Here is a 27,642-nt window from a genome sequence, read left to right as displayed (position 1 = left end):
CAGAACTGAGGGAAATAACTAGGCCAAATCATAAAAGTAGAAAGGGATAGGGCTGAAATCTGAGCCCAAATCTCTCGGGTTAAAGCCTTTGGCCCATGCTGCAAAGAGCCTGTCGGTGCGCTAGGGTGGCCCGGCAGCTCTCCTCTGTCAACACCCGCCGGAGAAGCGGTGCTCCAACCTGGTTGAATATTAGGAAATTTAAACAATCCTGGTATCAGGCAGCTTTCCAGATGAGTTCCCTCAGAATCCTCGGGTAGGCGGGAGAGGATCTGAACATGATTGCTACCCAATCAGTTAAGTTTAAGTGCTTGTATGTTTGTTTCCCAGAGCTTCCCACAAAACCTGCCCTTCCTAGGGTAGATGGCTTGAATTACTGAAACTTGATAACTTAAAACAACAGATTTACTTTTTCACAGTTGTGAAGTCCAGATGATGAAATCACCATCACTAGGTCAAAATCAAGAGCTTCACTCCTTCCACGTCTCTGATGTGTGTTAGCTTTCTGTCTCTGTGACCAAACACCTAATATAAACAGCTTCCACGGAGGAGAGACTTATGTGGGCTCACAGCTGCACAAGTGTTGATCCTTGGTTGCTTGCTTTGGGTCTGTGGTGAGGCAGAACATCACAGCGGGGGCCACGCGGTAAAGTGAACCTACTCCCCTCGTAGTGGCCAGGAGGCAAGGAGAGAAAGAAGCTGAGGCTGGGCTCCCAATATCCTGACTTCCTCTCACCAGGCCCCAACTTCCAAAGGTTCTACCATCTCTAAACCACTGCGGGCTGGCAACCAGGCCCTCAGGATGTGGCCTCTGAGGGACGTTCAAGATCCAAACCATAACTCGTGGGCTGTTCGTTGGTTTGTACAGCATCAGTCTAGCCTTTGTCCCCCGGGTCATATTACTACTGTTTGTTTTGGGTAAAATCTCCCTCCGCCCCCTTCTTGTAAGGGTAGATGTGATTGCAATTCAGCCCGCCTGATAATCCAGGATAACGGCCTCATCTCAGAATCCCTAGCTTAACCACATCTGCAGAGACCTTTTTGTTCCACATAAGCCAACATTTAGAGAGCCAGGCATTAGACCCTGCCATCTTTTCAGAGGGTGGAGCTTTGCTGCTCAAGATTCGCTGGCAGATGCAGGGCTGACTTTACCTGGGGTTCGCTGTTAGAGATGCTGAGTCATGGGCCCTCCTGGACCTATGGAATCAGAGGCTGCATTCAGCAGCTCCCCAGCATTCCTTATACACACCAAGCTATGCTGATGAAGCTTGGAGAAACTAAAGGGCTCCGGCCCCACTGTAGTGGTGGACTTGAGAGCGGGAGACTCATCATGCAGTTTTCTATACCTATAACCATCCGTGCTCGCTTCGGCAGCACATATACTATACTTATAACCATCCTTATAGATCTGTTCTTTTCTGGAAACAGACAAAAGATGTATTTTATTTTACGAAAAATTTAAAAATGTATCTGGCTTTTCTGCCAGCAGGATGTTAAGCTTCATCGTGGCAGAGAGTGTCTCTAGTGCCCTTGTGGCCCTGTGGTGCCTGGTGTGGTGCTGGACACAGAGTGGAGACCTGATAGCTACCATGTCTCAATTTAACAGGACTTTCTTTCCTTGTCTGCTCCTCTAGATGGCCAAAGCGACACAGAAGCATTGCAGGAGGGACCGTCTCATCAGGAGGGATCACAAGGAGATCTGATCCATGATGATGTGTCCATCACTCCTGCCCTGTCAGCTCCTCCGGAGAGAAGGTGTGGTATTGATGTCATGGTCAGCACCCTTACTGAGAACCCCCAAGAGCCAGACACTCCTGCAGGCCACTCAGCTTTCTCTCCAAGCACTGGCCTCCTGGTAGGGTTCAGGGTCAGCCTTCAGCAGGCCAAGTCCCAACTCGACTGGCTGCAGCTCTTACATCTCCTCCTGCCTGTGTGAGGTGCTCATGTCCCTCCTGGTGCAGGAATGACAGCAAGAGGAGAAAACAGACTCAGGAGCCACTGTTCACCTCCTCTTTAGTTCATCAAGATATTTATTGGTTATCTTGGCTTCATGTTTGTCCCAAATAAGAAAATGGTTTTAAACAACAACAAAAATTCAAAATGAACTTGCTTTCTGTATGCTCTGTCAGTTAGTTTTTGATGTGTGAAATGTAACTCCCCAGTCAGTGGCTTAGTGTACTGGGCATTCACATTGCTCTTGAATCTTTGGGTTGGGTGGGTTGCTTTGCTGGCCTAGGAGAGTTGTCAGAGACACCACTTGTGTGTCTGGCCATTTGGTGCTCTGCTGATCTTAGTTCTGGGGTCGGCTGGCAATAGGTCAGCAGATGGCATCGGACTTCCCAGCAGGTCAGACCCGATGGAGGCAATGGCCATGTTCTCAGAGAGTGGACATGCTCAGGGTCTCAGGGAGTCAGGCTGGAGCTGGGGAAGTCATTTGTGCTGCACTGTATTGGCCAGATGCAAGCTAAAAGGTCAGACCATGTCAGAGCGGGAGGAGACTGCGTATAAAGAAGCCAATGGCTGGGGCTACAAGGGCTTTCACTCTGCCATATTTGTTCATGTCACTCTCTCCCTTGTGATAATTCACCATGCGCTTTATTTCTTTTTCCACTCAGAGGTGTTACTATACTAGTGCCACGTGCCATTTGTGTGTGAATACTCACTACAGCCCCTACGCTGCACCCTGGCAACCACCACCCCGGGCCCAGCCTCTGACTGGGGACTTCCATTATTCTTTAATACCTTTCGAGGCATCCCTTGTCTTTTATTTTACCAGGAGGACAGAACTGATGGAGGAAGGCAGGAGAAAGAGAAATAAGTAGTGGTCTTTTTCCTTCTCTTTGGTTGGATCATTCTCCAGCAGTTGAAATTCTACCCACCCACCAATGCTCAATTCAGACCCAACCTCTGCAGAGAAGTCTTTGTTGTTTACAGAGCCCTTAGGAATTTCTTCTTTTCAGCTCTTATCCTGTATTTTTCCCTCTATGGTGTGTTTCATACTAGTTCTTTCCTTATACGTCTTGGTTCTCTCTGCCCTGGACAAGCTGTTAGCTCTGAAAAGGCCAAGCTGATGACTTACACATCTTTGCTTTTCTCTTAACTAAGCGTAACACTAGGCTTCACATAATGAGTAATCAGTACAAATTTGCATTTTATTAATGAACATACTAAATGGTAGCTATCTTTTCTTATATTATCTCCTTTGGACCTCAGAGCAATCTTATGGAATATAAACTATTATGTCCACTTTCATGTAAGGAAATTAAAGCTAAAGTCTCAAATCAGGAGGAACAATTATTCTAACTTAGAGCAGTCTGACTGCAAAGTCTTCAGATTTTTACTGCCGTACTCTATTCCCTACTGTACTCAATTACTATATTTAGCAGACATGGAATAAAGTCAAATGCAAGATGGGGTTGTTAGAAGCCAAGAGAACAAAATTTAATAGGAACTCAAGCTCAGTTCATTTCCCACCCGCTGCTCCTGGGATGACAAGGACTCTTCATCTCTCACTACTGTCATCCAAGCACTAAGTGCCCAGGGGCCACCATCTGTTTCCAATCACCTGTGACAGTCCAGATAAATGATATGCCCTGGAATGTGCAGTCTCTGGGAGACATCTTTGTCATCCCTTTCAATTCTCTCCTTTCCCAGTTCTTTTAAAAGCAATCACAAAACTTAGAATTGTTATATCTGCTAGAAATGAGGACGCAATCTTGTGTCTAAGATCAGGTGGGTGATTGGGAAATCTTTCTTTTGATCCAGTTTGTCATTGACTTTCTGAGGCATCGTAAGTTCTGGTTCTATAAAATCATATAAAATAGGCAGTCTTACTCCTAAAAACTACTAATATTTATTCTTGCCTGGCATTGTGTTAAATTTATATTATTGCATCTTTTAATTCTAGCAATCACCTCTTGTGTAAGTTCTAGTTTTAGCTACATTTTTAGGATAGGGAAACTGAGTTACAGAGAGGTTAAGTTACTTGTCCACTCATACCTTCCTCTTCCAGAGCAGCAAAGAGAATATGTGATACAATATAAATGAAATCACTTAGAAAGACCTGGGGAAATGTTATTATGGCTTGTGGATCTAAAGCACTTTTTACTCGAGGAAACAAATATATTAAACTTTCTTTTGTAGATCGAAACTGCTGACTAAGATCCATGATGGGGAAGTCAAATCCCAAAGCTATCAAGTAGGTGATCAGCTCTTCCTGCCCAGTCCCCGCCCCTCCAGTCCACGGGCTGCACAGTCAGAGCGGCTCTGCCACTTCCTGTTGCAGATTTCCATAACCATCATCGAGGCCCGCCAGCTGGTGGGCGAGAACATCGACCCAGTTGTGACCATTGAAATCGGGGACGAGAAGAAGCAAAGCACAGTGAAGGAAGGAACCAACAGCCCGTTTTACAATGAGGTAAGGCACGGGGGCACCAAGGCGTCCGCACCAGCATCCCCTCCTCTCTCCTGGAACCGAAAAGCTGTGCCCCTGCCACCCCTCCAGGCCCCCCTAAGCTCATGGCAAATCCTTCGAACCTCCTCACAAACGCAGCCCCGAACAGTTTTCAACAAAAAAATAACAGGAAGGAGAGGCAAAGAATTTTTCCTGATTTTAAAGTCATCACTACATTAACAGACCCATTTTATTTCTTGTAAGTTCCTCATCGCCCATGACAAACTCTGGGTTTGTGTTCCACAAGCATTGAAAGTTGGCCAGTGAGGAGCCACACGCTGAAATTTAATCATTGACTGACTAGGAGGACTGTCTTGGAAGGTAAAATGGCTGTGTTTTTCTAAGCTGTGGAGAAATTATAAAGGAAAACTTTAAAGAGAGAAGTTTTTAATGTTAAACATACTAATTCTCCTTTTAAAATAAGGATGTTATATGGCCCCAAATGACAGAGTATAAAATGACAGTGAAAAATTTTGTTTCCCTCTGGTCTTTGGTCCCTAATCCCCTAGACCTTGTCCTGGAGGCAACTATTCTCCCAGGCATTTATTTGGGCATTTTCCAGAGAGAGTCCATGCATGCACAGGAATAAAAGTACATTTTATACCAAATAGTAGCATTCTGTGTTCTGTGTTCTGTTCTGGGCCTTGTTATTTGTCACAAGACAGTACCTCAGAGATTAGTCCATAGCAGATGTGTATTTCATCTCTCTTTCTCCTCATGGCTGGAGAATTTTCCACTGCTCTGATGTATCATACTGTGCTAAGTCAGTCTCTCATGCATGGATGTTAATGTTTTCAGCTGTTTGCTACTCCTTATAATAGTATGTATAGAGCATAATTGGGGCACAGGGTATGTACAGTACATTTAAATTTTTGATATCGCCAAATCACCTTCTAAAGAGGTAACAATTTATACTCCAACTAACAGTGCACAAGACTACCTGTTTTCCTATAGGTGCACTGACACCATGAATTACACAAAATGCAGCAAATTCTTAATTATTATCCTAATGGGAGAGGTAATTAAAAAGGAAGGCAGGGAGAACATGGATAATGATGCTGACAGAAAATACCCAAGTACCATTTGAGGTGTTAGTTCCTTTTCTCTTTATAGTTCCTACCCTTGAGCCTGCAAAATATCAGTGGTTTTCTCCTTTGTGTTCCACTCCTCACCGTTAAATCATTTTTTAAAATTATGGATGTGATGTGAGATAGTGTATCTGAAAATTCTTTAAAGCTGCAAAGCCTTAAGGTTTGTTAATTATTGTAATTATGCATACAAGTCCTGGATCTAAATGACATTAAATTGGGCCCAAGTATAACCAGGAGGAAATCAAGTAAAAACATAGAAGGTGAACTCAGTACATTTATCGTAGGTCTTGACTTAAATTTCAAGCCCAAATGTTACCAGATGCTGAAGGAACTAGACAGTAGAGACTAGGAATATTGGTTTGGGGTCTAAGGAACCTGCCTGATGGGTTGAATCTGAAACACATGAAACTAAGCAGAAGCAGCAGCCACTGAAAACAATCTATCAGGCCAAAGGAAGCCACCATGGCCTGTACACTGAGCTGTACCAGAGAATGAGGAATTTTACATGAATGAATTTTCCACATAATTTGAGCAGCAAAACTCTTAAAAATTTCGAACCCATACTGTATATAAAAATTTTCTAAGGCCAGGGATTTGGCTCAGTGGTTCCGCCGCCTGCCTCGCAAGTGCAAGATCCTGAGTTCAATCCCCGGTACCAAAAAAAAAAAAAAAAAAAAAAAAAAATTTTTCTAAAATGTCATACCTATTTTCTTATTAAACAGAACACAATGCATATAATGCCACTTTCCATTGATATCTAAGGGCACCCTTTTGAAGACATTATTATAGTGTATGATGACATATTCTGGTTTTCCTGTTTTGCCTTTGGAAAGAAAGCTGTTAGCGGTCAGTTTTGCCTTTCCTGCTGCTGTGTCCATCTCCAACTTTCCATTCCTCCGCCCCCAAAGCCCAAAGCAAAGGAAAGAATTCGAGGGACAGCAGCATCCCAGTCCTGCCTCCCCAGCTCCCACTATCCCCAAACACCCAAACAACCCCACACGGCACCACCCCGGTTTTCCGCAGCTGAGGATTGTACAGCCTCAGCTTCAGAACTTGACTCAGAGGTCAGGTGAAAGGTCTGCTGCCGGCCTCGCCTCTTTTAGGGTAGCTGGGAGAAATACATTTGGCCTCAGGTCAAGGAATAGCTAGCAATGTAATCTAAGCAATACCTTTCAAGTTCTTTAGTCTTCAGCTTTCTTACTTGAAGAAGATAATTTCTTCCACTCTGAAATTTAGTCATTTTCTTAATATTAAATATCTCTCTTGTCCATAACTTCTTTTTATTGTTTCTCCTTGGTCAATCTCCTTGGTAATTTCACAGAGATGTCTGAAACTGAAAAACTTCAAAAAGTTAGATTTTAATCAATTTAATTCCTAAATAATACCATACTAAGATATCATTTTCATCTATCATTATAAGGACAAAAAAGAAATAAAGAAAATAACTAGCGATACGAAGGGCTGGGAGGGGTGTGGAGAAATAGCTACTTTCATATGCTGCTGGTGGGACTATAACATTGCCTAACCACTCTGGACAGATACTTTAATATTAAATTTGTGTTTACAATATCCATACCCAACGATTCCACTTCTCTTGTCCATTTGAGAGGAATACTCACACATATCCTATCCAAGAATGTGATTGGTGGCCTTCTATTTTCATATTAAAGAATTGAAAACAACCTAAGTGACCTGCATGGGGGGATGGCCAATCAACTGATGACATATTCATGCAACTGAGGACTAAGCAGCAGTTGCTTAGAACAAGACAGTTCTGAGTTAACTCTAGGAACAGGGCTCTTACGTGCAAGGCTGGAGTTGATGGCCAGAATGAACTTTGTTTTACAGTACTTTGTCTTCGACTTCATTGGGCCCCAAGTGCATCTCTTTGACAAGATCATCAAAATCTCAGTAAGTACACCTGGGTGGTGACAGTGCTTGTGAGGAGAGGTGGGCAGGATTCTAGGCACTGGAGACACTCTGCAAAGCTCGGATGCTTAGGGATGAGCACTTCAGGAGGGTGAGCCTGGGCTGGTGAGTCTGAAACCAACAGGCCGGAACTCGGGATTACCAGCAGAAAGGAGTTTGGGAAGGAAAAATAGCCCAAGAGCATCCATACTTCTTGGAAGCAAGTGTGAGCTGCAATAAAGTTATTACTAATCGAATGTGGGAATGTGAAATAAGACATCTTAATAGGGTGCCACTTACAGTTGATTTTTTAAATCAGGCAAATGTTGATGTTTCTCTCTCTGCATGGTAACAACACTAATGGTCTTGGTCACAACCCTCTCCCCTTCCGGTGGGTTATAGAGGGAGAACAGGAACAAGACTTAGCAGGTGGCCACATATGTCAGTCTCACCAGTAGTAATGCTCGGAAGGGAAGTTCCTGTGCTGAAGCCATCACACTGGCCCCAGCGGGAGGCAGGGAGGTTAGTGGGGTCATCACACGATTCATCAAAGGGACAGAGCTGAAAGACACCGGATGAGACCCATCCCACCAGGCTGAGGAAGGGCTGCTCTCCCAGGGAGAGCTGTGGGGGTGAGTGAGTGGGCATCATGGGGTGGGCTGAAGAGTGAGCGTTGTCTTCCAGAGAGCTGAGGTTGGACAGAGCTCCATGCACTAGCGTAAGAGCACAGAGAGCCAGGGATGTTTCCCCAGCATCACATCAACTCCCATGGGGACCATGGGGATGATGAGACCTGGGTGGAAGTTTCCTGTCTTCCTTGCCTGCCTTTGTCCCCCCTCAGTATGACAGAGAGACACGTATATAAGAGATCTAGGTCCTACAGGAGTCACGATGGTACCCTTCCAAGGAGCCCTTGACAAATGTGACTTTTGAGGCATGAAAAGTCATTAAGAGCCAAACATTCTCAGTACTTGAATTTCAGACATGATGACAAGATATTTTGGGACCTGGAATATTGCCCAGGACTCTGTTCCATCAATTCAGGCGACCGCCTGTTTGCAAGAGTGGCTTTGTAGGTGTTTGTTGTTATTTGAGACAGGATCTCCCTGGCCTCAGACTCACTGTGTGGCCCAGGCTGCCCTCAGAGTTGTGACCCTCCTGCCTCAGCCTCCTAGGGTGCTGGGATTACTGGTGTGTGCCACCACACCCAGTCATTACTAGGCTTTTATGTTGGATTGCAGACAGGGTCATGACTGTGGAAACGTGGGTTTTAGACAGAGACTCAGAGCTGGTATTGCCTGTCCCTGTGCCTCTAACTTGGAAGAAGACAATACTTTGGTGTCCCTAAATGACTCAGAGAGAGAAACAAAAGGTTTTGAGAAGAATACTTCCTTCTCAAGGAAGTTGGATGTTTAACATGACTTCTACTAGTTCCTGAACTGAAATTCAGTGTGCCCAGAACAAATTCAACGTGGGAGAAGGAGGGGAAGAGGGCTGACAGCAGATGCTCCTGGTACAGTGAGGCTGTGATGTGGGGATACAAAGGCCATCTTCCCTCAGATGTCCAGGTCCTGACGGTCCACGAGGGACACACAGGGTTCCCACCCTCACCCACGAGCTGGGTGCCTGGAGAAGGCTGGCTGTGCCATTTGAAGATGCAGACCATCTCGTCCACAGGGCCCTTGTCTTCCTTCCTGGTCGCATTGGCCACTGTGGGCATGGCACGTTACAGACTGAGCTTTCTGTGTGTGGCCTTAAATAGCTCCTCTAGCCCAACAGGCTGTCCTTGCTTCCCCTCAGTTCTCTGGCACTCTTGGAAAATTTTGGCAAGGGAGAGAGAGTGGAAAAAGAAATGAGAAAGGCTGTCATTTCTTGGAGTCAGTTGAATTTATTGTTTTTTCTGCCTCTGCCAAAATGTTTAGAAGCTGTAAAATCCTCCCATTCATCCACCATTTCAATCATTCATTCCTTCAGGCAATGTTTCATCAATCATGAACAAGGCCATGTAGTGGGCAGAAGACAGTAGAAAACTGCCCTGGATTGGAGGAACTCTTACGGCTTTATAGTGAGAAAGAAGCTCAGAGGCCATGTAGTCTAAGTCCATCCAGAGCTGGATCCCTCTCCATCTCCCCACAACATGGGCTGCTTGGGACAGGACGATTATTTCCAGTGACGGGGAGGTAACCACCTCTGGAAATCCCATTCCCTTGCTGAAAGCTCTGACTGATTTAAAAACTGTCCCTGTACTGAGCTGAGACCTTTCATCCGGTACCCCAGAGCCGCACAGAGAACCTGTCCCGCTCTGGATGGCAGAACTTCCAAGGTTTCAGGACACTTGAATTCCCATTGTCCTTTCTCTACAGCCCTCACCCCAGTTTCCTCTCTTCTGGGTTAGAATGAAATGACTCCTGGTTCCTTATCAGTTTCTCACACAATGTGGCATCTGGATTGGCACCAGCTCTGCCATGTTCCCTTAGAACTTCTTCGTAGTGGCAAAGCTCACGTCAGAAGGCACTGCTGCAGCCAAGCTGGGCACCCGGCTGACGTCTGAACAGACCAAGTATTGAGGGTGACCGCCCTCTTCTGTTGCATGTCACCAAATGTCTCGTGGCACTCGGTGGTGGCTCTCTGAGAATGCTGGAGCACAGCATTGGGGAGGGAAGGGGACAGGGAAGGCTACTTGGAACAGAGACTAGGCTTGAAGGATGGGAGGGTTCAGCAGGCCGAAGTGGGGATTGAAGGGCACCAGTGTTCATTTGGGTTAAAGAAAACTCTCAAGCGGCAAGAGCCAGGTGACCTTCAGTGGCTGAAAGCTTTTACAGGGATGAGGTGCCATGAGAAGCTTCTGGAAGCTCTCCATAGCCCTTTGGTTTGATGACTGAATTCCACTGTGCGGCACGTGCTCCAGATGAGGGTCACAGCCGGGCAAAGGGCGAGGCCGAGAAGCCTCTTTGGATGAGCCCATTTCACAGACCGATCCTCAGAGATAACTTGCCCCCCCTCTCTCATCAGGTCTTCCACCACAAGCTGCTAGGAAACGTTCTGATTGGCTCCTTCAAAGTAGACCTGGGAACTGTGTATAACCAGCCTGGTAAGGATGCACCTCCCCCTCAGTCCTCTCTGGTCTGCAGCACCCAGGCTTCCTCTCATTTATTCACACGTCCATTCCACCATCACTCAGTGACACCGAGCACCGATTACACCAAGCAGAGTGCGACGCTGCTCTTGTCCCCAAATATGGCATAATTTAATGATAGAACTCTGTGTCCAGGCTGAGTAGATTCCTTTTTCTCACACAAATCCTGTCTAATTTAGTGCTGTGAGACATGACCAGGAGAAGCAATAGAATGCAGAAGTTAAGAATATGCGCTGCCATGGTGACGGACACCAGTAATGATAGAACTCTGGGATGCTGAGCCCAGTCTGCTCATTTAGTGAAACCCTGACTCAAAATAAGAGATTAACGGGCTGGTATTAGTTCAGTGTGAAGGCCTCAGGTTCAGTGCCCGGTACTGGGAAAAAATATATGTAGGCTCTGGAATCAGAATCCTTGATTTCAAATTCCACTGCACTGCCGCCCAGCTGTGCAGCTTTGGACAGTGGATTTAACTGTCTGTCCCTCAGCTTCCTCATGGGGAGAAGTTAATGCCACCTGAAGAGTTTTTGGAACATGCAGTTAATAGATGTACATAAAGTGCTTAGTAGAAAGCTTAACACATAATAATAGCTGTGGCATTTTATATCAGAGCTTCTATAATAATTATTGTTACCTCTGATTTGTAGGAAAGTGAAATTCAGACAGTAGGTAACTTGTGCAGGCTTGAGAGCTGATGAGCGACAGAGCTGCCAGCAGACACAGAGCCCCTCATGCCCATCCTCTTGTCTTCCACAATGGCTCCAACTCACGTGACCTCAGGGGCCAGGCAGTGGGTGTGACTGGGAGCAGTAGCCTGAGTCCCATCCCGTCAGGAGGGGCGGTGTCTGCAGGGGACAGGAGGTCGTGGTCGTTGGGGCAAGGGCAGCAGCTGCCCAGTTCCCATGGCGTTTGATGTCATGTGGAAACGGGAGCTCAATATGCCTGACCTTCTGGGTGTTTTTAATTTTTGAAGATAAAGTAGAAGTTTAGATTTTGTAAGCAATCTTGTAGTTTTAATCGCAGCATAGGACAAAAAGATCTTCAAGCCACATTTGTGACTTCTGTACCCCATTCCTGTCCTCCTCACTGGTCAAGGCAGGGATTCTATCTAGTGGTTCACTAAATTGAAAGTTTCCCAAGGGTTAAGTGGGGAAAGCGGCGAGCGGGGTGGGCAGTAGAGGGGGTGGGCGCAGGGTGAGGCTTGGAAATAACTGAGAGGAGCTGCCTTGAGCAGGAGGGAAGGGGTGTGGGGGAGTTTGGGCTGGGAGAGCATGAGGGCGCCACCAGCCCGTTGTGGAGGATGGGAGCTGTCAAGGTGCTCCTCCAGGCCATCAGTTCTGTGACAAGTGGGCACTGCTCACCGACCCTGGTGACATCAGGACCGGCGCCAAGGGTTACCTGAAGTGTGACATCCATGTGACCGGCAAAGGCGACACCCTGCAGACCAACCCTAAAGCCTCCGACGCTGAGGAGCAAATAGAAAAGTGAGCCGGTCCATCCGGGAGAACTGCTCTGTCCCAGTTGTGTGTCTGTCTCCTCCCCTCCCTCCGCCCCTTCCCTCCCAGCCCGGAAGGACCGCCATGTTCACCGCCTGGGCCCTGGATTCCCTCTCCTGGAGGAAGCAGGGCGTGGCGTGTCGAAGGCATGGCTGGCCTTGGGGAGGTCAGCTTCCCTGATGAGAACTGTCTGCCTCCTCTGCAATGACTTGTTACATAAGCTATTCCTGAGGTCTGTGGTTTATCTGAACACAGCTGATTTTTCTTTGAGTGAATTATAGTTTCAACTGCTGGTGTGTGGCACGGGGAGTCGGAAATGCATCTCTCTCTTTTTTTTTTTTTTTTTTGGTACAGGGGATCAAACTCGGGTCCTTACGCTTGCATAGCAGGAGTTGAAACCACTGAGCGAGCTAAATCCTCGGCATTTCCTTTTTTTTTTTTTGGTACCGGGATCCTTTAGGATGGAGAGGGACAGGGTCTGCTCTGTGACTGTAGGGCCTGAATGGGTGTGTGGTCCCTGGCGAATGCCCCTCGCTGACATTTACACTAGCAAGAAAACTCGTAGTGGGGAATCTCAGTCTCCTTGCATGTCAGATCTTTCTGCTTCCAAAGTGCTTTTACGTTTTCACTTGACTGTCTCTCAAGTGAGAGAGCTTTTAATTTTTTAAATTTTCTGCCCTCCAAGGAACCTTCTGATCCCACAAGGTTTTCCATCAGAGAGGCCCTGGGCCAGATTCTATGTGAGGCTCTACAGAGCAGAAGGACTGCCCAAGATGAACTCCAGCATCATGGCGAATGTCACCAAAGCCTTTGTGGGCGACAGCAAGGACCTGGTGGACCCCTTCGTGGAGGTCTCCTTTGCTGGGCAGACGGTGAGGACCATTGTCACAGGGGCTGGCCAGCCGGGGCTAGAATCTAAATAAAATAAAAAATCCCTGGAAAGAAACGGCTTGTCCCCAGGAGGCCTTGTGTCAGGGGGTGGGAAGTGGGCGGGGTTCCTGGTTGGAGATGATAGGAGCCACGTGGGGTCACGGCTTAGGTCGCAGGCAGGCATTCCCCGCCTCTCACTGCTCTGCTGAGCCATTCCTCGGTCCGGCCCCCAGGCCCCGCGGCATAACCAGTGTCTCCTAGTCTGGTTCACAATGTACGGGTAGCCCTTGTCCTACGAATGACCGAACAAGAGCAACTGCAAGTACTGGGACTGGGTACCGGGTTGGACCTGGCCGTGGTTGGCACATGTTGTCTCTACCTTCAAAACATGTACCTACCTGAGTCCTTCCCTTTGGCAAGGGTGAGCATGGGTGTGTTTTGACTTGGGTTGATCTTGGATGTCACGTAGGACACCACCTCCATTTTATGGAGGCTCCAGGGGCAGCCTGGAGTAGTGACTCACCCACAGTCACCATCCCGTAGGAGGTGGGCTCAGGGTCTGTGTCTGCTGCACTCCTGGAGATACCAGGAACGGTTCCTGCTCAGAACGTAGGTGTTAATTTCGCCTCTGTGCTGATCAGAAGCTGCCTAGTGCAGTGACTCACTTTGTCCCAGGTATCTGGGGTGACACGCAGCACAAAGTTGTCCCTCAGTAATGTTCGCTGGGTGCACCTGATTTCATAGGTGTGGGGGAAGCAGTTTCATTATTTTTAGCAACTCACTTTATATCTCCAGCTGGCTGAAGAGTTTTCTTTAGACAGTCACTTCCTTCCACAGCTCACATCCTCCTGGCTGTGTTTTTAGGGTCGAACCACGGTGCAAAAGAACTGTGCTGATCCTATCTGGCATGAACAGGTCATCTTCAAGGAAATGTTCCCTCCCCTGTGTCGGAGGGTGAAAATCCAGGTGTGGGATGAGGGCAGCATGAATGACGTGGCCCTGGCAACCCATTTCATCGACCTGAAGACAATCTCCAATGAGCAGGATGGAGATAAAGGTAAAGTCCCATGTCTAGCTCTCAAAGGGATCGCGTGACCGCCCCGTCTTACACAGAGAGGGTCAGCGCAGGTGCTATCAGGCATCTCTCAGCTCTGTGCAGCCTTTGGTGTGCAGAGCCAGCCCTGGGAGTCCAGTGGCGCAGCCTGGCCCCAGGTCTCCCATGAGCATCGCTGTGTCCTTGAGGGAGTCAGAGTTCTTCCTATTGGAGAATAAGTTGAGATCAGGTCAGAGGTTGGTAAACTGAGGTCCAGGGGCCAAATCTGCCTGCTGCATATTTTTGTGTGGCTCATAGGCTGTGAAAGACTTTTACATGTTTAAAAGTCCCCACTCCAAAATAATTAGGTCCCCAACCATCGATGAAAGATGGGAGCATGAAGACGGCAAGGAAGCGTGGCTGGCCGCGCACTCGGCCAGCCAGGGAGGGAGGAAGAGCCCCAGTTCTGCACTAGCCGTGGGGGTCCTGGAAAAGAGCCTCTACTCTGGGTGGGGCTGTTGATGTGCAAAGCCCAAATCATCGAGCAATCATTTCAAAATAGCTCAGCAAAACCTCCTCCTTTAAGTCCCCGGGCAATCTTTCTCTGCACTAACAATTTATGCTAGTTACACACACACACACCTCACAGGTACACCTGTGTGCAGACACAAACACACAGATATATACCCTAAGTGTAATGGATCAAAATATATATCACTTCTATACGAAATTAGCGCATCATTTTATCTTTTCCTCTATTACTCTGAAGGCTTGGCATTAGCAGAATACAAGATCTATCTGTTTTGTGCCCCCCGTGGGTGACACCATAGAAAGACCTCAGTGAGTATTTTTCATTTTTCAGACTGTGGAAGTGTTCACCGCTCCATGCAAAAACATACTCTGCATGATTCCCTGACCCGATGTGAACATGTTCTATTTACAACTTTCCAGAAACATCCTTTAAATTTTATATTTTATTTCTTATTAGTATGTTTCAGTACATAATGTTTACATTTGTCTTAGTAGGTAAGATGTGCTCACCTACTAAGGTTGGTAATGCACTTAACATAGTTTAATTCTCTTTATCCCTTCCCCCTCCCCCCCAGATCACCTTCCCATTTGCAAAAGATCTCTCTGCCTTTCAGAGACTCTTGCCAGCGTTCAGGAAGATGTGTACCGGTGCTTGAAGAGCAGGCATCAGGGACCATAACCCCTCTCCGACCTTTTAACACAATCTTCCTGCTTCTTTACGTCTACTCAAAGGAGAGGTAGACTCCAGTATGTAGAAGTAGAGTTGGAAGTTAGGAAATATTAAGGCACAAAACTGTTCTTAACAGTAAAATATATGGAATTATCTAGTTGTCAACAGTGAGAGAATTGTTAAGTAAATGATGATGCATTTATTCGTACTCATATTAGTAGCTGATGTTATTATTATTATTATTATTATTTTTGGTACCAGGGATCGAACTCAGGACCTTGCGCTTGTGAGGCAGGTGGTGGAACCACTGAGCTAAATCCCCAGCAGTAGCTGATATTACTGAGTGCTTCCAAGGGCCCTGCATGAGGCACTTACTGGATGTTACCTCTTTTCATCTTCATAGATGAGATAGGTACTATTAGCGTTTCCTCCAGGTGAGGAAACTGAGGCACGGGAAAGTTAAAAGCCTTGCCCAAGGTCACATGGCTCGAAAGTGCCAGAGCTGAGATTTGAACCCACGCAGTCAGTCTTCAGTGACTGTTGCCTGTTGCACCACATGTTGCAGCACCCATCAGAAAGGAACACGATGGCACCAAACAGATGTTCCCTTAGGCACTGCGCCCTCTCTCAGACACTGTGTATGAAGAGGGGAAAATAGTTATGGCAGGAGGAAGTTAAAAATTTCAGTAGTGCACTTAGAACATATCTCAGAACATTCATTTCTCTCAGTCTCTACTGCCTTAACCAGGCCAAGCTGCAGTGTCTTCAGTTTTGAAGAGGAAGTCGTCCCCACCTGTTTGCCCACTTCCATTCTTTTTTTTTTTTTTTTTTTGGTACGGGGATCGAACTCAGGACCTTGGGCTTGCGAGGCAGGTGGCAGAACCACTGAGCTAAATCCCTGGCCCTCCCACCTCCATTCTCCATTCTTATAACCCTTTCCACTGCAGCCAGCATGGTCTGAAAGATCTGTGCTTAAATCCCTTTACAATATTCCCATAGATTTTAGGATAAAGACCACAATCCTTTGCAAGAACCCTAAGACCCCCCAAATCTTTTCAAGCAGCTCAATCTCTAGCTCTGTGCTCCTTTGCAATGGGCACATGCCATTTCCTCTGCCAAAACTCTCTCTCTCTACATGCTACATGGATCTCTTCTTGTAGCACAAGATACAGCTCTTTCATAGTAATGTAGTACTATGAAGTATTACTATGTATTATTTACTTTATAATGTAAGTATTTCTCTGCTAATGTCTGTTTCTGCCTGCCCTCTCCTGGACTCTATGGTTATTGTCTAACCCGGCTCCTGGCACATGTTAGGAGCCAATCAACATCTGTTGAATCAATGAAGACAAAGGCATGTGAGCAGGTCTTTATAATACTATTACAAGTGAAAGCAAGAATCAACATTCACAGAAAAAAAACTAGGAGAAAATTTAGTGAAATATTTTGGTGACAGGCTACCCTGTAAATATTTTTTTGGTCTTTCTGTATGCCTACATTTTTGAGTGTGTGTGAACAACTTTCGAAAAGCAAACATGAGAAACTTGAGAGTGTAACCAGCTAACTAAAGCTGGGTCTCCTTAGGCTTCCTCCCGACCTTCGGACCTGCCTGGATTAACCTGTACGGCTCCCCCAGGAACCACAGTCTGATGGACGACTACCAGGACCTGAATGAAGGCTTTGGGGAAGGAGTGTCATTCAGGGGCAGGATCTTGGTAGAAATTGCTGTGGAAATCCTCTCGGGAGGGGCCCAGGAGTCTAAATTCTCCAAAGCCATGAAGAACCTCAAGTTGACTTCCAAGGACAAAGATTCCAAATCATCCAAAGGCTCGAGTAAGGACAAGGCTGAGAAAGCTGATGATGGAAAATCCCAGCAGGCTTCGGACAGAACGAACTCAACTGAGGTTGAGGTGGAGCCCTTCGAAGTGGCCCCGGAGGTAGGTCTGAGCAATGTCCACCCCAGGGAGAGAGGTACCTGACCCAGTCCGGAAGGCATCTGCCTCACATCTCATTCTTCCTGTGGATTTGCAGTGCCCTAACCCGTACCGGGGCGGATCCTCTGCCTCCCGCACCCACAGCCATCTGTTCACCATCCGTCCCTCTTCCTTCACTGTCCCTCCACCCGCAAGCACGGACTCCATGGGAACCAAGGGAAGGGACAGGAAGTGCTGTGGGGAGCTGGTGGGAGTGAGTGGTAGGGTGACTGACTGTACCTGTGGACTAATTTTGTTTAGCTGCCTTGGGGTACAGTGTTCTCTGGCTGTGAGATCATGCAGGAGGGAGGAGAGGAAGAAGAGGAGGAGAGAAGCTGGGATGTAGGAACTTGAGAAACCCACTCCCCTGCCCCAGACCTGTGAAGGAGTCACAACTCCAGGGAGCTTTCCTCGATTATTACTCACCATAAAGGACGTCAGCATTTTCTCAGCCCGCTTCTGTGTTAGGGGCAAGAGATCCGGGGGTCCAAGATGACTGCCACTGCAAATGTCCTCTCAGAGGTTAGCTTGGCAATGAGGGCCCGTGGCTGAGCAAGTGAGAGAGTCATCAGTAGCAGAAGGAGGTAGATTCCAGCTCTCAGCTTAGCTCATTCTGCCTCGGGGGTGTTTCCTGGGTCCACAGGTTGAGGGTGCTGGGTATTCTTCCAGAGCTGTCCATTTCTAGGAGACCAGGAAGACTGCAGGCCTGGAACAGGAGGGCTACCTTAGCTACTTTTACGCTGGGATCTAATAAATCTTAAGAAATTGTAAGGGAGAAATTAGAGTCCAAGACTGGAAAGTCTGGCGTTGGTTCTACTAGTGGTTCTGATGCTAATGCTGCTCTGTTTACATCTACTCGCCAGCAAAATCAGGCAGGAATAGCGGCCCTGACGTACGTGTATGCTGGGGGGATGAGAGAATACATGCAGTTTGGTCTGCAGAGCTGGGGCACAGCCAGCTTGCAGCGCAGTTGCTCTTCTCAGTGGGCTTATGATTTGCTCTCACCACCAGGGGCCAGCTACTCAGAGTGCTCCTTCGCTGTGGGCGACTCAGTATTTCGGCAGCCTCACTAGCTCTTCCTCTGAACTCACATACTTGGAAGTATTCTCTGGAAATGTTTGTTGTCACTTTGTGGTGGTTACTGTCAGCATTGTCTTTATGCGACTCGTGTGTGTATTCAGAATATATGGCAATACTGGAAACTCGACTTTGGGCTTTACCAGAAATTGTGGACAGCTTAAGGCTACCCAAGCTGACATCCCCACATCTCTCCCTTTGGCCCTCTTTCTGCTGTGGGGTGAGTTTGGACACTGTTTTTAAAACCAGGGTTTGCTTTTCTAAGCAGAAAGAAGCTAGAAAAAGATTTTCTTAATTCAAGTCAATACTTTAAGACACTTTGTGGAGGGAACCTGAAGCAGTAAACTCTATCAGAAAGCAGGAGGAGTTGGAGCTAGTGTGCGATAGACACAGTGCACCCATCGGCAAGGCAAGGGCCACTGTGCCTTGTGCAGAAGGTAGCAGAGGAGGAGAAACTCAAACATCATCCAACATCGAGCTTCCCTTCCCTCCTCTGTCTTGGCTTCCTGTGTATGGCCAGCTTCGTGTTGCCCACTGCTGCACAACAGCTGACTCCAAAGGTCAGCCACTTTAAACAGTTGCTAATTTTTTCGGTGGGTGAGGAATTTGGGAATAGCTTAGCTCCGTGTTCTGGCTCAGGATTTCTTGTGAAGGTTCAGTCAAGATCTTGGCCGGGAATAATTATATCAAAAAATGTTCAACATCTTTAGCCATCAGGGAATTGTGACTCAAAATCGTATTGGGATTTCGCCTCACCCCAGTCAGTATGGCCATGATTAAGAATGTAAGAAATAGCAAATGTTGATAAGGATGCATGGAAAAGAAGCCCTTTACACTGCTGGTATATAAGAACTCCTTGTAATGTAAATTAGTACAGCCGTCATAGAAATCAGTATGAAAGTTCTTTAAAAAACTAAAAATAGAGATACTATTTGATCTGTTGATGCTTTTCTTTGGTATATATGCAAAAGGAACTAAAGTCAGCCTATGATAGAGATATGTGCATATCCATGTTTATTGTGGCACAATTTACAGAAGCCAAGTTATAGAATCAGCCTCTGTGCCTGTCACCTAAATAACGAATAAAGAAAGCATGGCACATATACACAGTGGAGTATTACTCAACCGTAAAGAAGAATGAAGTCATGTCATTTGCAGAAAAATGGATGGAACTAGAAATTATCATATTAAAGGAAGTAAGTCAGACGGAGAAAGACAAGGATTCCATGTTTTCCTTCATATGTGAAATCTAGAAAAACAAAGATGACATGAAAGTAAAAGGAAGACCACTAGGCAAGAGAAGGGGTTGGGAAAGGGGTAGGGTAGGGCAGTGGGACAAGGGATCCGATCACAGTGATGTGTGTATGCATCCTGATCATTATATGTATGGTCATTGTATATATGACTATTACATGTAGGTGTGAAAGTGCCACAATGAAACCCAATATTCTATGTAGTTTGTATACACTAATAGAATATCTAGCAGGAAATAAAGGTGTTGGTAGGGAAAGCGCCTTCTGAGGGCTTCACTGGGGTTGAGAATCCCCTTCCAACATGGCTCCCTCAGAGCAGGGGGCTCTGCTCCGTGCCTCATGCACCTCCTGAGGGCTGCTTGGGAGTCCTCAGGATGTGGCTTTCCCTGGAGTGCATAATCCAAGAGGGACCACGGCTGACCTTCTCTCAGGACCTAGCCCTGGGCTTCTGTTCAAGTATCCTACTTGTTAGAAATGAACCATTCAGTCCAGCCCAGTGCAAATGGCAGGAAATTAGACTTCACTTTTTTAAGGGGAAGTTTAGCTACGAATCTGTGGGCATTTTTTTTTTTTTTTGTATCAGGGATCGAACTTGAGTCCTTGCACTTTTGGGATAGGCAGCGGAACCACTGGCCCAGTGGGCATTTTTTAAACCACCATGCTGGGCTTAGAACATTACACCTCACTGTTTTCTTAGCTTGGGGAATTAAGGTATCCTTCTGGAAAGGAAAGGAATTTGAGCTAGACTTCAAAGGATGTGAAGAATTAGGACATTAATTCTTATGAAAATCTTATCATAGTTACCATTTGTGGTGTATATATGTGTAGGCATTTTCCTGGGTACTCCAATGAATGATGCATCTGCCTCTCTCCTCCCTGTAGGCCTTAATAGGATGTTTGTGCTATAGACAAGGCAAGTGACAGCCGGATAACAGACAAGACCTGCCACTAGGAGGTAGCAGAATTGGGACTTGAAGGCTCTTCTGCCACACTTGCTACTTTCCGGCTGCAAGACCCCATCCCCCCAGGTGTTTTAGTGGTTTTTGCCTCCTCCCAGAGTCAACTGAACCTCACAGGGCAAGCCACGAGGCTGGCTTGTGGCAGAGTGTGGCTGAAATTCAGGACTGAGCCTCCAGCCTGCTCTGTGTTTTCTGAACAATGGAAATATTTCCTGGGTTTTCCAGCACCACCAGGGCTGCCGTGGGAAGGAAGGGTCACTTTGAACCTAATAAAGTGGATCCTTTGACTGTGAGGGACACAGTTCAGGTGCTTGTCCGAATGGAACTTGATCCCTCGGGACAACTGCTTTGTCTCCTTCGATGAACCTTACTCCCTTTTTCTGCAGAATTGAACAAATCCACACACAAGGCCAGGAAGCACTGAGTGCGTGCCCCAGCTCACGCAGGCTCTTACCCAGCAGTGTGCTGCCGAGTTGCTGTGCCCGGGGACCTCTGCTCCCCGAAGCATCAGCTTGTTCTAGGTCAATAGAAGCCATTTGCAAGTAATCAGGTGCTACCTGTGAGGCTCCGGCTGGTGGCCTGCGGTGCAGTCTCCCACTTGGGCACCTTGACAAGGCAGACTCGGTGGGAGCAGCTCCCAAGTCTTGTCCGACTCCAGCTTGCTGCGTGAGCTTTCATTTGTTCAGGTGAAGGTGGAGGTTGGAGTAGATGAGCTCTCAGGCATTTTGCTTCGGGGCCAGGGACTCCTCACAGTGGTGAGCACAGTGTGTGTCACGCTGCCGGGATGTACTTGAGGGTTGGTGCCTGTGTGTGCACCTGACCCTCCTGTCCTTTCATCTTGGTTTGCTCATTATTCCCTGAAGTAAACTTTAACTTTGGATCAACACCAGGGCATTGGGCTAACACATGCTAGAGCTCAGAGAGTATGGGGTTCTGGGGTCAGAAGACCTGGAAAAGTTACCCTCAGCTTCAGGCCCTGTCTGTGAAAGTGGGAATGGTATAGCTTTTGATCCCTCAGTTATTAGGAGGAACAACTAACAGTGTGAGCGCCCTCTCTAGGCCAGAACGTTAAGCTCAGACGTAAGGGTTAATCCTGTGACTCTTGGTCGCTCAACTTTGATTTCCTGCTTCCTAAAAGCCTGGTCAGTGGAAAGTCACCCCAAGCCTGTGTGATATCAACAGCATCTGCGAAAGACCCACACACCAGTCCCACTCTTTGTCATGGAAGGCGATTTTCTGTATTTTAAGACAGCAGATGAGAAGGTCGAGCTTGTCTCACTAGACAGGTGGCTGAGTTTGGGTTTGGGGTCTGCTGGCCGTGATTCTCCCTGTCTGATTGGGGGGGGAGGTGGCATTTCGGGTGGAACAGAGACTCAACTGCCTACAAATGATGATGGACAAGTCAGCATCATTCATTTAGCTTCCTGGTGAGAAAAAGAAAGCTCATTCTGTGTGGTAACTTTTTTCTTCCTTAGATTATACCAGAAAAGTATGAGGAATTTTTACTCTTTGGAGCTTTTTTTGAAGCTACCATGATTGACCGAAAAATTGGCGATAAACCCATCAGCTTCGAAGTTTCTATTGGTAAGTGCAGATAAGTGCAGGGCTTAATCCCTATTTCTTGGCTAAATTATTTAGCACCCTGAGATGGTAACACTCTGGTAGGGGTTTGTATCTGCATCCCAGGAAGAAATGAAAGATTCCTTGTCTACCCTAGGATCATTATGTAAGGATAAATTTACCTTCATTCCCTAAAAAAGATGAAGAGTATAGTTTTAGATTCAGACATATTTGGATTGCTAATCTTGGCTCCATTACCCTGGGCTCACTTAAGTTCCTGGGTCTCAGTTTTTCATCTATCAAAAAGGAATAATAATAACTCCTCACACATTTGCAGGGCTTAGTAAGTTAACATAGGCAAAATACCACACATCCAATAGATGCTGTTATTATAATTTCTAGCAACCTTCTTGGCCTATTGTGCAGCTGGGAAAATCATCCCAAGGAAGAGCATTCCATCAGAGTAGGTCTGGATTCACATTTAGGTAGCTTTTCTGTAAGAGGGCAGAAGAAAATGGAGATGGGAGCCAGTCCTTTTGAGCCATACAGCTGAAGGCCTGACACGGAATCCCATGCCTGCATGCCCGCAGCGTGGAGACCTTTGGGGAACACTATATTATAGGGAAGATAGAGGGACTGAAGGGTTTGCTCTTAGAAGAGAGATTTGGGGTACAGACTGAGTGAGATCTGAGAACTGGCTTCAGGCCTCTGAGGGCTGGAGTAGAGGAAAGAGCCTCATGACATAGGGCTCCAGGTGGCTCTGTCCAAGGAGAACCTGGCAGTAGACAGGAAGGTCTGTTTCTGGCCTGGGTTGCACAGAGAGGCAGAGATCTGCGTATGGGCGTGGCCCTCCTCTGAAGTCCTGTTCCCCAGTATCCCATTCTCTGACACTAACCTCCATGCCTTCCACTCTCTTCTTTCATTCTGTCTTCCCATCTACTATGGAGACATCCAACTGTCTGCTCCTCTGTGTCCTGGCCTCTCTCACTTCCATCTCTACCTCCCTCAGACCACAGGGCTCTCCCTTCAGCCACTCTGTTCCCGGTTGTCTCAGTTCTCATCCCTGTTATTCTATCAAGACTCTCAATCTTTGATCTTCCTACCTACCCTCCTCCTCTGCTTTCATGCTGTGGTTTCATGATCGATTTCCTAAGGATTCGTGGTTTCAACTGTAAGGGATGTCTGAGAGATTGGATAACCTCCCCATTTACACAGCCAAAGAATGTTAGAAAGAAGATAGAATAAGTCTCTTCCTCTGTCTAGAAGCCATGATGCCTCCCTCAAGTCCACTAAATAATGGAGAAGGGAAGGAGTGAAAGAACTGGAATGAGACTAGGGAGAAGCACTGTTGTGGACATAGTAACACACTGAGGTTACTGTTCGCCAAATGCGTATCAAGACCTTCTGTGCCATGAGCAGTGGTGGGCAGTGGAGACATAAAAATTTAAAAGAGAATTCCCATTCTCAAGAAGTATACAGACATTTGAGTCGATTACCTGAGAACAGATGGCAGAGGTGTGACAGAAATATGCATGTGGTGCCAGGGACCTGTTTAGGTGAGGTGCCCGGAAACACCTGACCTGGGAGGATTCCTGGATGAGTCCAGTTTTGGTGGCATGCTCTCAGGAGAAGGGTGTGAATGGGGGGCAGAGGACAGGTCTCCTGGGGTGGGGAGACTAGCCACTGTCTGATCCTGCAGGGAGCTCTGAGGTGCGAGGGCACTGCAGGCTTGGTCCCATCCTGAGGCCAGGGGGCCAGGCTTTTCTGTCCCTGGAGAGGGGATTCATGCACAGGAGGGCCAGGCCATCACCGTCAGCAGGGGCCAGTTCTCCCAGGAAGGCACAGTCGCGTGAGGGCCCACAGGCATTTTGGTAGCTGGGTACTGGGTTCCCCTTCCCAGCAGAGGGGTCTGGGTGAGGCATCAGAGCATCTGCTACAGAGGTACAGAGTAGTGAACCAAGGAGAGGAAGGGGTCGGGGGAGGCATGAGCAGGCAGCAGGGAACCTCCCAAGTTAGGAGGCTCACTGACCACAGCTTCACTGAGACACAGTCGGCCACCTGTGATCTGGCTGCCTCTGGAGCTCCATCCAAAAGCGCTATTCCTCTTAGTCTCTGTAAGCATTTGAAATCCGGCTGTAAAATGGAAAGCTCGATGACCAGTGACCTTGCAGAGGACATCTGTCCTTATGCAAAGGTATCTGTAGTTCAGAAGCTGCCCGATTTGGCCCACGTGTGCTCCTTCCCTCCCTCTTCCCCTGCTCCCTTGCTTCCTCCCTCTTCCTCTTGTCTCTTCCTTCCTCTCCAACCTCCTCTTACTTTTTAAAAGCATGGTATTGTCTTTGAGGACTTAGATAAGAAGTCTTCTCTTAGAGGAGAAGACATTTTCGAAAGACACTCACGATATTTTGTTGAATGAAAAATCCGGACGTCTTGGTCACTTCCCATTGCTGGACACAATACCTGACACCCGCCAGGAGGGGGCGCTTTACTTGGCTCCTGGTTCCCAGTGGGTTTAGTCCAAAGCTGGCTGCTCCACGGCAGAAACGCAGGGTGGAAGGGCCTGGAGGGGGAGCCCTGCTCACCCCAGGGTGGCCAGGAGCCAGAGAGAGGAGGGAGGAGCGGGGACAGGAGCGCGTTGTTTGCAGGCCACGCCCCCAGTGACCCTCTCAGCACGTTCAGCTACTGGACTCATTAGGGGACTAATCCACTGGTGAGTACAGCGCTCCCGGGATCCAATCCCCCTCCAAATGCAGGAGGCCTCGGGGGGACTTTTCCTGATCCAAACCATGACGTTAACCATGTTACAAAATAACACGTCTACCATGATCACTGCCAACATCTCTATGGAAAGTTTTGAAAGGATATACACTAGGATTTAAAAATGGTTATAACTAAATTTGGTAATTTCCAGCGACTCTTTTCTACTTGACTGTATTTTCTAATTTTTAATTTGTGTAGGGTTTACAAAAGAGAGAATAAGATGGACGGACACGATGGCTTGTTGTCTTTCCAGTCTAATTTCGTTGTCGCCCTTTGTTCTTTGCACTTACCTCCTGAGGTCGTCCCTGATTACGGGAGGACATTGAGTTGGACCCTTGTGCCAAGCAGGCCGATTCTACCTGTTGAGCCCAAGCCTCTCTCCCCTGGCGACTGCCTCTGCAGGTAATTTTGGGAACCTGATCGATGGAGGGTCCCACCATGGGAGCAAGAAGAAATCAGCGGAATCAGTGGAGGAGGAGGACATCCTGCCGCTGCTTCACGAAGGAGCAGGGGATGCAGCTCATGAGGCTCCCATCTCTATGTCTCCCACCACATGCCCCGAGAAGCCTCTGGTGACTGAAGGGAACAGGTAGGACACGCGACAGGTGACAACAGCTGAAGTTTCTGTGGGAGGGTTTCGTCCAATTCCTGGGGCTGTTGAATTCAGTTCTTCCCCAAGATCAGAAACATACATTTTTATCTCAGTTATGGGAGCAACCTGCAAACGGGCGACACAGTGGGTACCACTGTACTCGACCCTTAGCAACAAGGCAACAGCTCTCCAAATGACACAGGCGGGTACATTATTTAAGGGAAGAACAGTGACGATGGTTGTTATTATATCCGCAGCACCTTTTACTCTATGCCTCTGACACATAACAAAGTAGGAAGATGAGAATTTAAAATTTCAGTGCCAGCCACAGAGGAGCTGATGTCCTAAGGGTGAGACAGACGTAGGAAATGGAGGAGAGTGTTTGGGACAGAGTAGAGTAGAGTAAGGTAAAATAATCTTAACTGTTTTTCTCTCATTTTTGATGATTTCCTACATTTCCTAAACTCTGCCCCCCCAAGGACCACATTCCCCCTCCATGGGTCTTCGGGGGTGGCCTCTCTTTTTGACGACCTGGCAGCCACCCTTGGTGTCCCTCCTCTTTTTGAGGTGAAAGAATCTCAAACTCCCCATCCTTTAACTCCGTGCTTAAGACTGCAGACATCAGTGAGTGGATCCTATGACTAGATCTGCAGAGCTGGGAGACTTTCTGAGATGGCCCAGGTTCTTTGCTTCCAAAATCATCCCTGCTTTGCTGGAGCAACCCTTTATTGACTATGGTGGGCTTCCAGAGGCTGCAGTCTGGAAAGGCTTAGGAGGAGCTGAGCAGTCTGAGGCATCCCTGGTCTGACCCCGTGTAAGTACTGGCTCAAGGAGACTGAAACAAGGCATGCTGAGTTTTCAGTACTTTTGGGCTTTCTTCATATTTCCCAGTCACTGTATGGAAACTGCTTAGAGCAGCAATCCGTGGAAGCAGCAGCTGAAGCGAAAGATTCTGTATCTATAATAGACCCTCAAATATGTGTGTGCACACATGCAACTTATTTGTCAATTGCACTCAATAAAATGCCACCATGTAGGTATCCCGGGCTTTCTGGTTGTACACGGCACGTGCATTCCCATGCAGTTTATGTGCTCAGGAGTGAGCCCAGAGCAGCAGCAGGAAAGGGCAGACTGCATCCTCAGGACTCCAGCCCTACCCTGCGTCGGGGCAGCCAGCCCACCTGGCAGTCTTCTCTCCCCGTGGCAAGAGGCGCCCTCCCACCTGCTGCCTTCCATCCGCACTGGCTGTGTTGGCCTGAGAAGCCTCAGTCTCCCGGTCCATGTGTCCATTCCATTCTTGGAATCAGCCCAAGAACCAGGGACAAAGGCCCTGAACAGCAGTAGCACAAAACGGTCCCAACCACGGAAGCCTGAACCAAGAACAGCCCTGAGGGGGAACGTCTGTAGTTGCAGGATGCTCAGTGTGGTAATTTAAAGAGATAAAAGAAAATGAACAGTCTGGTTCCTAACCTCTGTTACCATTGCTCTCCTGCTGTAATGGCAATCTCAGTTTCTGCCAAGGACTTATTTGGCTTCTTTTCTGAATAAACACCTGCTGGTTTATTTTCTGCAGAACAGGCCGGGGGCCCTTTGCTAATTCTGCTGTCTGCTTCAGAAGAAACTTGTGTTGAAGAGCTACAAAGAACAGCCACCCACTCCTTCAGGCTGAGGCTGTCTTTGTGGTGGAAGTAAAGCTTGTTCTCTGTCCCTGTTTCTCTCTCTCCCTGCCTCACTACCACAGGGCATTGCTCCAAACACCGTCCACAGGATCACAGCGCCTGTGCCCTCTGCCACCACACTCCTTCCCAGCACTTCTCTTGACATAGTCCCGGGTCTCTGTGAGGAAACTGCAAGGGCTGTGGGGAAAAACTAGTCAAGAAAATAGCCATCATTAGCATGGGACTTCTACACTTTCTTCCCCCCCATCTGCTTCTACCCCTACCCTTTCTTCCCCGGGAATCAAATCTACAAGTCATTCCCTTTTCTGTCTTCCAACTTACCCTGCAAGCTGTCGCTTTCTCACCAGCATTTAAGCATACCCAGCTGCCACCCTCAGTGTTCTCTGTGCCTCCATTTCTACTCCTTTTAACCACTGTGCTATCCCCTTTGTTTCTTCTTAGCCAAGCAAGTCGCCTGCATTATCAGTACCAATGCCTAGCAACAGTTAATACTGGGTGGATGGATGGGTGGGTGGATGGATGGACGAGTGGGTGGATACCATGGCATAGAATACTTAAATTTAGTTTGGGGCATTTGCCTTCACACTCATGAATAATATTTTTA

General features: G+C 47.4%; 1 protein-coding gene across 5 annotated transcripts in view; it reads left to right on the top strand.

Moving 5' to 3' along the window:
- Fer1l6 (fer-1 like family member 6) overlaps positions 1 to 27,642 on the top strand; it is a 142,598-nt gene that overhangs the window by 32,915 nt on the left and 82,041 nt on the right. For 4 of the 5 annotated variants that reach the window (XM_087188175.1, XM_087188171.1, XM_087188176.1 and 1 more), the window contains 11 exons: positions 1,632 to 1,752; positions 4,141 to 4,195; positions 4,283 to 4,414; positions 7,390 to 7,452; positions 10,462 to 10,540; positions 11,913 to 12,069; positions 12,767 to 12,953; positions 13,816 to 14,008; positions 16,770 to 17,122; positions 21,923 to 22,031; positions 25,170 to 25,356. In XM_087188175.1, the coding sequence (XP_087044301.1) occupies positions 1,632 to 1,752; positions 4,141 to 4,195; positions 4,283 to 4,414; positions 7,390 to 7,452; positions 10,462 to 10,540; positions 11,913 to 12,069; positions 12,767 to 12,953; positions 13,816 to 14,008; positions 16,770 to 17,122; positions 21,923 to 22,031; positions 25,170 to 25,356 (1,636 nt within the window). Of the gene's footprint in view, positions 1 to 1,631; positions 1,753 to 4,140; positions 4,196 to 4,282; positions 4,415 to 7,389; positions 7,453 to 10,461; positions 10,541 to 11,912; positions 12,070 to 12,107; positions 12,314 to 12,766; positions 12,954 to 13,815; positions 14,009 to 16,769; positions 17,123 to 21,922; positions 22,032 to 25,169; positions 25,357 to 27,642 lie in introns of those variants that run through there. The other variant, XM_087188177.1, reaches the window with a different exon arrangement.

Source organism: Heterocephalus glaber, unplaced genomic scaffold (assembly GCF_053883595.1).
Source record: "Heterocephalus glaber isolate CG9 unplaced genomic scaffold, H.glaber_assembly_v1.0 deba00000281, whole genome shotgun sequence".
Taxonomy (NCBI): domain Eukaryota; kingdom Metazoa; phylum Chordata; class Mammalia; order Rodentia; family Bathyergidae; genus Heterocephalus; species Heterocephalus glaber.
Note: the sequence above shows the minus strand (reverse complement) of the source record. Positions and strands in the feature narration are given on the sequence as shown.